Here is a 15,568-nt window from a genome sequence, read left to right on the forward strand (position 1 = left end):
GCCAGCCCTAGGCATAGGCAAATTAGGCAAATTTCTAGGGCGTTTGGAATGCCTAGGGGCACCAGCAGCTAGGCATAAAATGATATGCAGCATGCCTATAATCTGTATGTGACTGAGGCTGTATCTGCATACAGTATGAAATAGTGTACTCATGGAAATCACTGTAACATACTGTACTGTACTGTAGCATTCCATATGCAGGTACAGCCACAGCCGTACACAGAATATGGCCAGGAGCTGCATGGCCTATTGTACTAGGGCCAGCTCTGGACCAGCTTCTGGACCACATTGAAAACAAATGCTGTAGGAAATCACCCATGGCAACAAGCATGTACTGTACAGCATAGTTGCCTACCCTCCTGCAATCTGCAGGAAACTCCCTGAAATACTGTAGCAGCAATCTCCCTCATTAGTCTAGCAATCTCCCTCATTTCACCTAACCCCCGCAAGGGGACTCAGACGCACGGCGCCATATTGGCGTACTGTAAAATACTTACATTCCCTTAGGGAGTCCAGCAGTTGGGGGTCCCGACGGACCAGGTCGCTCCATCTGCGCTGGAGGGCCCTCACTGGTCTCTCCCTCCTGAAGCGCACCCTGATGGCTTGGCTAGCCTCCTGGTATGCCTCCACCACCTCTCTGTTGGACACCAGGGGCCTGTCCTGCCAAGCCACCAGGATGAGGAGCTCTCCGCGCCTGAAGGGCCTCGCTCTCCTCGCTCTGCGTGGTGCAGCCATCTTTTATTATCTTGAAAATATCTTGATAATAAAAATGGCGCCCTGATCACGTGCGTCCTGTGCGGAACAAGCGTCGCATTCTGCGCGCCTGCCAGTGAGTAGTTTATCACATGGCAATCAGCTCCTACAGTAACTGTGAATTTACTGTACTGTACATGCTTGTCTTGAAAAAATGACAGGTACTGTACAACACAGCAATGTACTGTACTACAGTATACAGTAGCAGCTGAATGACCACTGATAAAAACCAGAGGTACTGTACAGTACTTCTGTAGTTTCACGGCGCCACTATGGCACCGTGCGTCTGAGTCCCCTTGCGGGGCTCGGTGGCTCGCTACGCTCGCCACGCTATTTAAAATCAACTCCATGCCAACATGGATAGTGGGGGTATGAACTATCCATGTTGGCATGGAGTTAAGTTACTTTTTTTGACATATTTCGTGGCGAGCGTAGAACCTGTGAAACTACAGACATTGTATCACTTCAACGAGCTTACTAAATCTACAGTTCCACTGTATACTGTACATGACTGTAACCGTACTGTGTGCAAAAGTAAAATGATCCCTATACGAATCAGTAACTTACTGTGAATGTCATAACACCAAAATGTGGCGACCGTTAGAACATATACTGAGACGCATTAGCGACCCGTGCAGACGCTCAAGCGCCCATGCAAATTTAGACGCCAAGAAAGCCTTATTGGTAACCGGAATTTTTTATGTGTGTTAAAACTACAATACTGTACTAACCAAAGGCCAGCACCTTTCAACAAAACCAATGAGACGTACAATACAGTACAGTATAATTTAATGTAATGATTGTGTACGCAATGCAATGTAATTTTATTTATTAGTGTGTACACTATCTATAGAACAGTACAGCTTGCTGGACACAGCACAATAGTAGTAAAGTACTTTACTGTAGTACCCTGCCATAATAACAACTCAGACGCAAAAGCATCTCATTACTGGAACGTCTGTGCAACTGGGTCGCAAGAGCGTCCGTCAGAGACGCTCCTTCGTGTTAAACAAATGCAGCGCCTCTCCGCCCGCGTCAGCATGATCCTCTCCTTCAAAGAGATCATGCTCGTGCCGGTGGTGTGAGAGAGGCGCTGACTAGGCTTGCCAGGGACAATAAATTATTTACTGTAGTTCCTGCGCTTCATGCACGCGCTGCAGCATAAATTTTACGCATGTGCAAAGAGGTTTTCAAAAGTGACATCTGGTGGATGATCACTGGTATTGCACTCATCCGGAGACGCCACGGCGAATCGCCAAGCATTTAAAATGTATTGCGATGGCGGGCGCCATGGCCAGCTGGCGAAACTCTTGCCATAGGTAGCCAAGATGGGACCTGCCCCATCTGTATATAAGCAAATTGTGGGATCTGACGCTCCACAATGAACAGCAATAACCCTGGTGCCTTCCTGGAATGAGATACAATGCAGGCGGCACTCACAGGACCTAATTCTTCAGCTGGTGTGGTCTGCGTCTTCTTATAGGAATCAAGTCCCGTGGGTGCCGCCTCAGTACTTCAGTACATACCTGCATTATATATATATATATATATATATGGGTAGTGAGTCATGAAATACAGAACAGTTGGTGACATGTGACTGTCCCCAGGGGTAGAACCAAGTCATCCTCCTTCTCTGTCCCCACAGGACTCGCTATGAGCAGAGGGGTCTCACAGTCCCACTATCTGATCTGCGCTCTGTCCTATGCTTTTCTCCTCATCGCCATCATCATCCTCGCAGTGACCATGACAAGTGAGTGATGTCATCGTATCATGTTATATATATATACACTCAGTTTATATCTGCGCACTGTGGGGGGTAGGTACCAGGGATGCTGCAGAAAGTCACCTCAGTGGCCCCAGGGCGTACGATAGAGGCTCTGAGGCCGATATCGCTGTGAGCGCACCCCTCTACTGTGGTGCATAGACCAACTGTCCTGCACGATCATAGTGTGCGGGCGGAGGTGGGACCCCTGTGTCCCACCCATGGGGTGGGATCCTCCTCTGTCTATGTAGTTGTCCAGATGTCCTCAGAGAACAGAAAGAAGAAATAATTGTAACTGAGACAATTCCCAATGACAGCGAACATTACTGTGCATAAATGCTGACCCTCTAACAGCAGTTTGGCAGAGTGCGCCCTGCTCCCCGGCCTCTGTACGTTCAGCTCCCCGGCCTCTGTACGTCCTGCTACTCGGCCTCTGTACGTTCAGCTCCCCGGCCTCTGTAAGTTCAGCTCCCTGGCCTCTGTACGTTCAGCTCCCCGGCCTCTGTACGTTTAGCTCCCCGGCCTCTGTATGCCCTGCTTCCCAGCCTCTGTACGTTCAGCTCCCCGGCCTCTGTACGTCCTGCTACTCAGCCTCTGTACGCTTAGCTCCCCGGCCTCTGTACGCTTAGCTCCCCGGCCTCTGTATGCCCTACTTCCCGGCCTCTGTACGTTCAGCTCCCCGGCCTCTGTACGTCCTGCTACTCGGCCTCTGTATGTTCAGCTCCCTGGCCTCTGTACGTTCAGCTCCCCGGCCTCTACGTTTAGCTCCCCGGCCTCTGTATGCCCTACATCCCAGCCTCTGTACGTTCAGCTCCCCGGCCTCTGTACGTCCTGCTACTCAGCCTCTGTACGCTTAGCTCCCCGGCCTCTGTACGTTCAGCTCCCCGACCTCTGTACGTTCAGCTCCCCGGCCTCTGTACGTCCTGCTACTCAGCCTCTGTACGCTTAGCTCCCCGGCCTCTGTATGCCCTACTTCCCAGCCTCTGTACGTTCAGCTCCCCGGCCTCTGTACGCCCTGCTACTCAGCCTCTGTACGCTTAGCTCCCCGGCCTCTGTATGCCCTACTTCCCAGCCTCTGTACGTTCAGCTCCCCGGCCTCTGCACGTTCAGCTCCCCGGCCTCTGTACGTTCAGCTCCCCGGCCTCTGTACGTTCAGCTCCCCGGCCTCTGTACATTCAGCTCCCCAGCCTCTGTATGCCCTACTTCCCAGCCTCTGTAAGTTCAGCTCCCTGGCCTCTGTACATTCAGCTCCCCGGCCTCTGTATGTTCAACTCCCTGGCCTCTGTAGGCCCTACTTCCCAGCCTCTGTACATTCAGCTCCCCGGCCTCTGTACGTTCAGCTCCCCGGCCTCTGTATGCCCTACTTCCCAGCCTCTGTATGTTCAACTCCCCGGCCTCTGTACGTTCAGCTCCCCGGCCTCTGTACGTTCAGCTCCCCGGCCTCTGTACGTTCAGCTCCCCGGTCTCTGTACGGTCAGCTCCCCGGCCTCTGTACGTTCAGCTCCCCGGCCTCTGTACGCTCAGCTCCCCGGCCTCTATGCCCTACTTCCCAGCCTCTGTACGTTCAGCTCCCCGGCCTCTGTACGTTCAGCTCCCCGGCCTCTGTACGTTCAGCTCCCCGGCCTCTGTATGCCCTACCAACCGGCCTCTGTACGTTCAGCTCCCTGGCCTCTGTACATTCAGCTCCCCGGCCTCTGTACGTTCAGCTCCCTGGCCTCTGTATGCCCTACTTCCCAGCCTCTGTACGTTCAGCTCCCCGGCCTCTGTACGTTCAGCTCCCCGGCCTCTGTACGTTCAGCTCCCCGGCTTCTGTACGTTCATCTCCGGCCTCTGTACGTTCAGCTCCCCGGCCTCTGTACGTTCAGCTCCCCGACCTCTGTACGTTCAGCTCCCCGGCCTCTGTACGTCCTGCTACTCGGCCTCTGTACGCTCAGCTCCCCGGCCTCTGTATGCCCTACTTCCCAGCCTCTGTACGTTCAGCTCCCCGGCCTCTGTACGTTCAGCTCCCCGGCCTCTGTATGCCCTACTTTCCAGCCTCTGTACGTTCATTTCCCCGGCCTCTGTACGTTCAGCTCCCCGGCCTCTGTACGTTCAGCTCCCTGGCCTCTGTAAGCCCTACTTCCCAGCCTCTGTACATTCAGCTCCCCGGCCTCTGTACATTCAGCTCCCCAGCCTCTGTACATTCAGTTCCCCGGCCTCTGTACATTCAGCTCCCCGGCCTCTGTACATTCAGCTCCCCGGCCTCTGTACATTCAGCTCCCCGGCCTCTATGCCCTACTTCCCGGCCTCTGTACGTTCAGCTCCCCGGCCTCTGTACGTTCAGCTCCCCGGCCTCTGTATGCCCTACTTCCCAGCCTCTGTACATTCTGCTCCCCGACCTCTGTATGTCCTGCTTTTCCTGGCCTCTGTATGTCCTGCTTCCTAGCCTCTGTATGTTCAGCTCCCTGGCCTCTGTATGCTCTACTTCCCAGCCTCTGTACGTTCAGCTCCCCGGCCTCTGTATGCCCTACTTCCCAGCCTCTGTACTTTCAGCTCCCCGGCCTCTGTATGTCCTGCTTCCCAGCGTCTGTACGTTCAGCTCCCCAGCCTGTCTGCCCTACTTCCCAGCCTCTGTACATTCAGCCCCCCGGCCTCTGTATGTCCTGCTTCACAGCCTCTGTACGTTAAGCTCCCGGCCTCTGTATGCCCTGCTTCCCAGCCTCTGTACGATCAGCTCCCCGGCCTCTTTACATCCTGCTCTCCTGCCTCTGTACGTTCAGCTCCCTGGCCTCTGTACGTCCTGCTACTCAGCCTTTGTATGTTCAGCTCCCCAGCCTTTGTACGTACTGCTCCCCGGCCGCTGTACGTCCTTCTCCCCTGCCTCTGTACGTTCATCTCCCTGGCCACTGTATGCCCTACTTCCCAGCCTCTGTACGTTCAGCTCCCCGGCCTCTGTATGTCCTGCTTCCCAGCCTCTGTATGTTCAGCTCCCTGGCCTCTGTATGCTCTACTTCCCAGCCTCTGTACGTTCAGCTCCCCGGCCTCTGTATGCCCTACTTCCCAGCCTCTGTACGTTCAGCTCCCTGGCCTCTGTATGCCCTACTTCCCAGCCTCTGTACCTTCAGCTCCCCGGCCTCTGTATGTCCTGCTTCGCAGCCTCTGTACGTTCAGCTCCCTGGCCTCTGTCTGCCCTACTTCCCAGCCTTTGTACATTCAGCTCCCCGGCCTCTGTATGTCCTGCTTCACAGCCTCTGTACGTTAAGCTCCCCGGCCTCTGTATGCCCTACTTCTCAGCCTCTGTACGATCAGCTCCCCGGCCTCTTTACATCCTGCTCTCCTGCCTCTGTACGTTCAGCTCCCCAGCCTCTGTACATCCTGCTAATCAGCCTTTGTATGTTCAGCTCCCCAGCCTTTGTACGTACTGCTACTCAGCCTTTGTACGTACTGCTCCCCGGCCGCTGTACGTCCTTCTCCCCGGCCTCTGTACGTTCAGCTCTCCAGCCTCCGAATGCCCTGCTCCCCGACATCTGTAGGTTCTGTTCCTCAACGTCTGTAATTTCTGCTCCCTGGCCTCTGTACATCCGGTTCCCCGGCCTCTGTACGTTCAGCTCCCCGACCTCTGTACGTCCTGCTACTCGGCCTCTGTACGTCCTGCTACTCGGCCTCTGTACGTTCAGCTCCCCAGCCTCTGTACGTCCTGCTACTCGGCCTCTGTACGTCCTGCTACTCGGTCTCTGTACGTTCAGCTCCCCAGCCTTCATACGTACTGCTCCCCGGCCTCTGTAAATCCTTCTCTCCTTCCTCTGTACGTTCAGCTCCCCGGCCTCTGTACGTTCTGCTCCCCGACATTTGTAGTTTCTGCTCCCCAGCGTCTGTAATTCCTGCTCCCCAGCATCTGTAATTCCTGCTCCCCGGCCTCTGTACTTCCTGTGCCCCAGCCTCTGTACTTCCTGTGCCCCAGCCTCTGTACATTCAGCTCCCCGACCTCTGTACGTCCTACTCCCCGACACCTGTAGGTTCTGCTCCCCAGCGTCTGTAATTCCTGCTCCCCGGCCTCTGTACGTCCTGCTACTCAGCCTCTGTACGTCCTGCTCATCTGCCTTTGTACATACTTCTCCCCTGCCTATGTACGTTCAGCTCCCCGACCTCTGCATGTCCTGTTTCCTGGCCTCTGTACGTTCAGCTCCCCGGCCTCTGTACGTCCTGCTACTCAGCCTCTGTATGTTCTGCTCCTCAGCCTATGTACATACTGCTCCCCGGCCTCTATACGTCCTGCTACTCAGCCTCTGTATGTTCAGCTCCCCGGCCTCTGTACATCCTGCTCCCCTGCTTCTGTATGTTCAGCTCCCTGGCCTCTGGAAGTCCTGCTACTCAACCTCTGTATATTCAGCTCCCTAGCCTCTGAACGTCCTGCTCCCCAGCCTCTGAACGTCCTGCTCCCCTGCCTCTGTACGTCCTGCTCCCCTGCCTCTGTACGTCCTGCTCCCCGGCCTCTGAACGTCCTGCTCCCCTGCCTCTGTACGTCCTGCTGCCCTGCCTCTGAACGTCCTGCTCCCCTGCCTCTGTACGTCCTGCTCCCCTGCCTCTGTACGTCCTGCTCCCCTGCCTCTGTACGTCCTGCTCCCCGGCCTCTGCATGTCCTGTTTCCCGGCGTCTATACGTCCTGCTCCTCAGCCTCTGTATGTTCAGCTCCCCGGCCTCTGTACATCCTGCTCCCTTACTTCTGTACCTTCAGCTCCCTGGCCTCTGTACTTCCTGCGCCCCAGCCTCTGTATGTTCAGCCCCCAACCTCTGTACGTCCTGCTCCCCGTACTCCATATGGCCTGCTCCCCGGCCTCTGTACATCCTGCTCCCAGGTCTCTGTACTTCCTGCTTCACAGCCACTGTATATCCTGCCCACCGGCCTCTGTGCATTCAGCTCCCTGGCCTCTGTATGTACGTCCTGCTACCCAGCCTCTGTATGTTCAGCTCCCCGGGCCTCTGTATGCCCTGCTCTCCGGCCTCTGTACGTCCTGCTCCCAGGTCTCTGCACTTCCTGTTTCACGGCCTCTGTACCTCCTGCTCCCTGGCCTCTGTGCATTCAGCTCCCTGGCCTCTGTACATACTGCTCCTCAGCCTCTGTGCATTCAGCTCCCCGGCCTATGTACATCCTGCTCCCCGGCCTCTGTACTTCTTACTTCCCGGCCTCTGTATGTCCTGCTCCCCGGCCTGTGTATGTCCTGCTCCCTGGCCTCTGTATGTTAAGCTCTCTGGACTCTGTACGTCCTGCTACTCAACCTCTGTATGTTCAGCTCCCTAACCTTTGTACATACTGCTCCCCAGCCTCTGTACGTCCTGCTCCCCTGCCTCTGTACGTTCAGCTCCCTAGCCTCTGTATGCCCTACTTCCCAGCCTCTGTAAGTTCAGCTCCCCGGCCTCTGTATGCCCTAATTCCCAGCCTCTGTACGTTCAGCTCCCCGGCCTCTGTATGCCCTACTTCCCAGCCTCTGTACATCCTATTCCCTGGCCTCTGTATGCCCTACTTCCCAGCCTCTGTATGTTCAGCTCCCCGGCCTTTGTATGTCCTGCTTCCCAGCCTCTGTACGTTCAGCTCCCTGGCCTCTATGCTCTACTTCCCAGCCTCTGTACGTTCAGATCCCCGGCCTCTGTATGCCCTACTTCCCAGCCTCTGTACGTTTAGCTCCCTGGCCTCTGCATGCCCTACTTCCCAGCCTCTGTACCTTCAGCTCCCCGGCCTCTGTATGCCCTACTTCCCAGCCTCTGTACGTTCAGCTCCCCGGCCTCTGTATGCCATACTTCCCATCCTCTGTACGTTTAGCTCCCTGGCCTCTGCATGCCCTACTTCCCAGCCTCTGTACCTTCAGCTCCCCGGCCTCTGTATGCCCTACTTCCCAGCCTCTGTACATTCAGCTCCCCGGCCTCTGTACATTCAGCTCCCCGGCCTCTGTACATTCAGCTCCCCGGCCTCTATGCCCTACTTCCCGGCCTCTGTACGTTCAGCTCCCCGGCCTCTGTACGTTCAGCTCCCCGGCCTCTGTATGCCCTACTTCCCAGCCTCTGTACATTCTGCTCCCCGACCTCTGTATGTCCTGCTTTTCCTGGCCTCTGTATGTCCTGCTTCCTAGCCTCTGTATGTTCAGCTCCCTGGCCTCTGTATGCTCTACTTCCCAGCCTCTGTACGTTCAGCTCCCCGGCCTCTGTATGCCCTACTTCCCAGCCTCTGTACTTTCAGCTCCCCGGCCTCTGTATGTCCTGCTTCCCAGCGTCTGTACGTTCAGCTCCCCAGCCTGTCTGCCCTACTTCCCAGCCTCTGTACATTCAGCCCCCCGGCCTCTGTATGTCCTGCTTCACAGCCTCTGTACGTTAAGCTCCCGGCCTCTGTATGCCCTGCTTCCCAGCCTCTGTACGATCAGCTCCCCGGCCTCTTTACATCCTGCTCTCCTGCCTCTGTACGTTCAGCTCCCTGGCCTCTGTACGTCCTGCTACTCAGCCTTTGTATGTTCAGCTCCCCAGCCTTTGTACGTACTGCTCCCCGGCCGCTGTACGTCCTTCTCCCCTGCCTCTGTACGTTCATCTCCCTGGCCACTGTATGCCCTACTTCCCAGCCTCTGTACGTTCAGCTCCCCGGCCTCTGTATGTCCTGCTTCCCAGCCTCTGTATGTTCAGCTCCCTGGCCTCTGTATGCTCTACTTCCCAGCCTCTGTACGTTCAGCTCCCCGGCCTCTGTATGCCCTACTTCCCAGCCTCTGTACGTTCAGCTCCCTGGCCTCTGTATGCCCTACTTCCCAGCCTCTGTACCTTCAGCTCCCCGGCCTCTGTATGTCCTGCTTCGCAGCCTCTGTACGTTCAGCTCCCTGGCCTCTGTCTGCCCTACTTCCCAGCCTTTGTACATTCAGCTCCCCGGCCTCTGTATGTCCTGCTTCACAGCCTCTGTACGTTAAGCTCCCCGGCCTCTGTATGCCCTACTTCTCAGCCTCTGTACGATCAGCTCCCCGGCCTCTTTACATCCTGCTCTCCTGCCTCTGTACGTTCAGCTCCCCAGCCTCTGTACATCCTGCTAATCAGCCTTTGTATGTTCAGCTCCCCAGCCTTTGTACGTACTGCTACTCAGCCTTTGTACGTACTGCTCCCCGGCCGCTGTACGTCCTTCTCCCCGGCCTCTGTACGTTCAGCTCTCCAGCCTCCGAATGCCCTGCTCCCCGACATCTGTAGGTTCTGTTCCTCAACGTCTGTAATTTCTGCTCCCTGGCCTCTGTACATCCGGTTCCCCGGCCTCTGTACGTTCAGCTCCCCGACCTCTGTACGTCCTGCTACTCGGCCTCTGTACGTCCTGCTACTCGGCCTCTGTACGTTCAGCTCCCCAGCCTCTGTACGTCCTGCTACTCGGCCTCTGTACGTCCTGCTACTCGGTCTCTGTACGTTCAGCTCCCCAGCCTTCATACGTACTGCTCCCCGGCCTCTGTAAATCCTTCTCTCCTTCCTCTGTACGTTCAGCTCCCCGGCCTCTGTACGTTCTGCTCCCCGACATTTGTAGTTTCTGCTCCCCAGCGTCTGTAATTCCTGCTCCCCAGCATCTGTAATTCCTGCTCCCCGGCCTCTGTACTTCCTGTGCCCCAGCCTCTGTACTTCCTGTGCCCCAGCCTCTGTACATTCAGCTCCCCGACCTCTGTACGTCCTACTCCCCGACACCTGTAGGTTCTGCTCCCCAGCGTCTGTAATTCCTGCTCCCCGGCCTCTGTACGTCCTGCTACTCAGCCTCTGTACGTCCTGCTCATCTGCCTTTGTACATACTTCTCCCCTGCCTATGTACGTTCAGCTCCCCGACCTCTGCATGTCCTGTTTCCTGGCCTCTGTACGTTCAGCTCCCCGGCCTCTGTACGTCCTGCTACTCAGCCTCTGTATGTTCTGCTCCTCAGCCTATGTACATACTGCTCCCCGGCCTCTATACGTCCTGCTACTCAGCCTCTGTATGTTCAGCTCCCCGGCCTCTGTACATCCTGCTCCCCTGCTTCTGTACGTTCATCTCCCTGGCCTCTGGAAGTCCTGCTACTCAACCTCTGTATATTCAGCTCCCTAGCCTCTGAACGTCCTGCTCCCCAGCCTCTGAACGTCCTGCTCCCCTGCCTCTGTACGTCTGCTCCCCTGCCTCTGTACGTCCTGCTCCCCGGCCTCTGAACGTCCTGCTCCCCTGCCTCTGTACGTCCTGCTGCCCTGCCTCTGAACGTCCTGCTCCCCTGCCTCTGTACGTCCTGCTCCCCTGCCTCTGTACGTCCTGCTCCCCTGCCTCTGTACGTCCTGCTCCCCGGCCTCTGCATGTCCTGTTTCCCGGCGTCTATACGTCCTGCTCCTCAGCCTCTGTATGTTCAGCTCCCCGGCCTCTGTACATCCTGCTCCCTTACTTCTGTACCTTCAGCTCCCTGGCCTCTGTACTTCCTGCGCCCCAGCCTCTGTATGTTCAGCCCCCAACCTCTGTACGTCCTGCTCCCCGTACTCCATATGGCCTGCTCCCCGGCCTCTGTACATCCTGCTCCCAGGTCTCTGTACTTCCTGCTTCACAGCCACTGTATATCCTGCCCACCGGCCTCTGTGCATTCAGCTCCCTGGCCTCTGTATATACGTCCTGCTACCCAGCCTCTGTATGTTCAGCTCCCCGGGCCTCTGTATGCCCTGCTCTCCGGCCTCTGTACGTCCTGCTCCCAGGTCTCTGCACTTCCTGTTTCACGGCCTCTGTACCTCCTGCTCCCTGGCCTCTGTGCATTCAGCTCCCTGGCCTCTGTACATACTGCTCCTCAGCCTCTGTGCATTCAGCTCCCCGGCCTATGTACATCCTGCTCCCCGGCCTCTGTACTTCTTACTTCCCGGCCTCTGTATGTCCTGCTCCCCGGCCTGTGTATGTCCTGCTCCCTGGCCTCTGTATGTTAAGCTCTCTGGACTCTGTACGTCCTGCTACTCAACCTCTGTATGTTCAGCTCCCTAACCTTTGTACATACTGCTCCCCAGCCTCTGTACGTCCTGCTCCCCTGCCTCTGTACGTTCAGCTCCCTAGCCTCTGTATGCCCTACTTCCCAGCCTCTGTAAGTTCAGCTCCCCGGCCTCTGTATGCCCTAATTCCCAGCCTCTGTACGTTCAGCTCCCCGGCCTCTGTATGCCCTACTTCCCAGCCTCTGTACATCCTATTCCCTGGCCTCTGTATGCCCTACTTCCCAGCCTCTGTATGTTCAGCTCCCCGGCCTTTGTATGTCCTGCTTCACAGCCTCTGTACGTTCAGCTCCCTGGCCTCTATGCTCTACTTCCCAGCCTCTGTACGTTCAGATCCCCGGCCTCTGTATGCCCTACTTCCCAGCCTCTGTACGTTTAGCTCCCTGGCCTCTGCATGCCCTACTTCCCAGCCTCTGTACCTTCAGCTCCCCGGCCTCTGTATGCCCTACTTCCCAGCCTCTGTACGTTCAGCTCCCCGGCCTCTGTATGCCATACTTCCCATCCTCTGTACGTTTAGCTCCCTGGCCTCTGCATGCCCTACTTCCCAGCCTCTGTACCTTCAGCTCCCCGGCCTCTGTATGCCCTACTTCCCAGCCTCTGTACGTTTAGCTCCCTGGCCTCTGTATGCCCTACTTCCCAGCCTCTGTACGTTCAGCTCCCCGGCCTCTGTATGCCCTACTTCCCAGCCTCTGTACGATCAGCTCCCCGGCCTCTGTACATCCTGCTCCCCTGCCTCTGTACGTTCAGCTCCCCGGCCTCTGTACGTCCTGCTACTCAGCCTTTGTACATTAAGCTCCCCAGCCTTCATACGTACTGCTACCCGGCCGCTGTACTTCCTTCTCCCCTGCCTCTGTACGTTCAGCTCCCCAGACTCCGAATGCCCTGCTCCCCGACATCTGTACGTTCTGCTCCCCAGCGTCTGTAATTTCTGCTCCCCGGCCTCTGTACATCCAGTTCCCCGGCCTCTGTACGTTCAGCTCCCCGACCTCTGCATGTCCTGTTTCCCGGCCTCTGTACGTTTGAGTCACCGGCCTCTGTACGTCCTGCTACTCGGCCTCTGTACGTCCTGCTACTCGGCCTCTGTACGCTCAGCTCCCCAGCCTTCATACGTACTGCTCCCCGGCCTCTGTAAATCCTTCTCCCCTTCCTTTGTACGTTCAGCTCCCCGTCCTCTGTACATTCTGCTCCCCGACATCTGTAGGTTCTGCTCCCCAGCGTCTGTAATTCCTGCTCCCCAGCGTCTGTAATTCCTGCTCCTCGGCCTCTTTACTTCCTGTGCCCCAGCCTCTGTACTTCCTGTGCCCCAGCCTCTGTACATTCAGCTCCCCGTCCTGCACAGGAAGCCTCTTTACTTCCTGTGCCCCAGCCTCTGTACTTCCTGTGCCCCAGCCTCTGTACATTCAGCTCCCCGTCCTGCTACTCAGCCTCTGTATGTTCAGCTCCCCGGCCTCTGTACATCCTGCACCCCTGCTTCTGTACGTTCAGCTCCCTGGCCTCTGTACGTCCTGCTACTCAACCTCTGTATGTTCAGCTCCCTAGCCTTTGTACATACTGCTCCCCGGCCTCTGTACGTCCTGCTCCCCTGCCTCTATACGTCCTACTACCCTGCCTCTGTATGTTCTGCTCTGCTGTTCTTTTTCCCGGCATCTGTACGTTCAGCTCCCCGGCCTCTATACGTCCTGCTACTCAGCCTCTGTATGTTCAGCTCCCCGGCCTCTGTACATCCTGCTCCCTTGCTTCTGTACCTTCAGCTCCCTGGCCTCTGTACTTCCTGCGCCCCAGCCTCTGTATGTTCAGCTTCCCAGCCTCTATATGTCCTGCTTCTCGGCCTCTGTACATCCTGCTCCCAGGTCTCTGTACTTCCTGCTTCACGGCCTCTGTATATCCTGCTCCCCGGCCTCTGTACATCCTGCTCCCCGGCCTCTGTACGTACTGCTCCCCGGCCTCTGTACGTACTGCTCCCGGCCTCTGTACATCCTGCTCCTCGGCCTCTGTACGTACTGCTCCCGGCCTCTGTACGTACTGCTCCCCGGCCTCTGTACATCCTGCTCCTCGGCCTCTGTACGTACTGCTCCCGGCCTCTGTACGTACTGCTCCCCGGCCTCTGTACGTACTGCTCCCCGGCCTCTGTACATCCTGCTCCCCGGCCTCTGTACATACTGCTCCCCGGCCTCTGTACGTCCTGCTCCCCTGCCTCTATACGTCCTACTACCCTGCCTCTGTATGTTCTGCTCTGCTGTCCTTTTTCCCGGCATCTGTACGTTCAGCTCCCCGGCCTCTATACGTCCTGCTACTCAGCCTCTGTATGTTCAGCTCCCCGGCCTCTGTACATCCTGCTCCCTTGCTTCTGTACCTTCAGCTCCCTGGCCTCTGTACTTCCTGCGCCCCAGCCTCTGTATGTTCAGCTTCCCAGCCTCTATATGTCCTGCTTCTCGGCCTCTGTACATCCTGCTCCCAGGTCTCTGTACTTCCTGCTTCACGGCCTCTGTATATCCTGCTCCCCGGCCTCTGTACATCCTGCTCCCCGGCCTCTGTACGTACTGCTCCCCGGCCTCTGTACGTACTGCTCCCGGCCTCTGTACATCCTGCTCCTCGGCCTCTGTACGTACTGCTCCCGGCCTCTGTACGTACTGCTCCCCGGCCTCTGTACATCCTGCTCCTCGGCCTCTGTACGTACTGCTCCCGGCCTCTGTACGTACTGCTCCCCGGCCTCTGTACGTACTGCTCCCCGGCCTCTGTACATCCTGCTCCCCGGCCTCTGTACGTACTGCTCCCCGGCCTCTGTACGTATACTCCCCGGCCTCTGTACGTACTGCTCCCCGGCCTCTGTACGTACTGCTCCCCGGCCTCTGTATGTATACTCCCCGGCCTCTGTACGTACTGCTCCCCGGCCTCTGTACGTACTGCTCCCGGCCTCTGTACGTACTGCTCCCCGGCCTCTGTACGTACTGCTCCTCGGCCTCTGTATGTACTGCTCCCGGCCTCTGTACGTACTGCTCCCCGGCCTCTGTACGTACTGCTCCCCGGCCACTGTGCCTATTGCTCCCCGGCCACTGTGCGTACTGCTCCCCGGCCACTGTGCGTACTGCTCCCCGGCCACTGTGAGTTCAGCTCCCCGGCCACTGTGCGTTCAGCTCCCCGGCCACTGTGCGTTCAGCTCCCCGACCTCTGTGCGTACTGCTCCCTGTCCTCTGTGCATCCTGCGGGTAACTCTCATCTGCTAAATTTCTTGCTAAGAACACCTAACTACTGCTCCCCTGCACCTCACCAAATTCCTTAAATCCAACTCGATACTGACCGTCTTCAGTCTGGTGTCTGCCCACCCAACCCACAGAAACTACAATCACCAAATATGAGCTGTGATCACATTTCTGTAATCATCCTGGTTGATTGTCACTCGCCAACTATCCTGTCCTCCTAAGCTACCTCCTCTCCATTAGTCACCGTGACTCTGTTCTCCTATGCTCCTCCTCTTCATCAGTCACCGTGACTCTGTTCTCCTATGCTCCTCCTCTTCATCAGTCACCGTGACTCTGTTCTCCTATGCTCCTCCTCTCCATCAGTCACCGTGACTCTGTTCTCCTATGCTCCTCCTCTCCATCAGTCACTGTGACTCTGTTCTCCTATGCTCCTCCTCTCCATCAGTCACCGTGACTCTGTTCTCCTATGCTCCTCCTCTCCATCAGTCACCGTGACTCTGTTCTCCTATGCTCCTCCTCTCCATCAGTCACCGTGACTCTGTTCTCCTATGCTCCTCCTCTCCATCAGTCACCGTGACTCTGTTCTCCTATGCTCCTCCTCTCCATCAGTCACCGTGACTCTGTTCTCCTATGCTCCTCCTCTCCATCAGTCACCGTGACTCTGTTCTCCTATGCTCCTCCTCTCCATCAGTCACCGTGACTCTGTTCTCCTATGTTCCTCCTCTCCATCAGTCACCGTGACTCTGTTCTCCTATGCTCCTCCTCTCCATCAGTCACTGTGACTCTGTCCTCCTGGGCTTCCTCCTCTCCATCAGACACTGTGACTCTGTCCTCCCGAGGTTCCTCCACTCCATCAGTCACCATGACTCTGTCCTCCCGAGGTTCCTCCTCTCCA

At 56.9% G+C, this 15,568-nt stretch overlaps 1 protein-coding gene across 2 annotated transcripts in view; it reads left to right on the forward strand.

Annotated features, from left to right (window-relative positions):
* LOC146076064 (C-type lectin domain family 10 member A-like) overlaps positions 1-15,568 on the forward strand; it is a 155,453-nt gene that overhangs the window by 79,373 nt on the left and 60,512 nt on the right. For both annotated transcript variants that reach the window (XM_083185886.1, XM_083185887.1), the window contains one exon: positions 2,399-2,503. In XM_083185886.1, coding sequence (XP_083042012.1) covers positions 2,399-2,503 — 105 coding nt within the window. The remainder of the gene's footprint in view (positions 1-2,398; positions 2,504-15,568) is intronic.

The sequence above is a fragment of the Crinia signifera genome, chromosome 4 (genome assembly GCF_055691185.1).
Source record: "Crinia signifera chromosome 4, ASM5569118v1, whole genome shotgun sequence".
Lineage (NCBI taxonomy): Eukaryota > Metazoa > Chordata > Amphibia > Anura > Myobatrachidae > Crinia > Crinia signifera.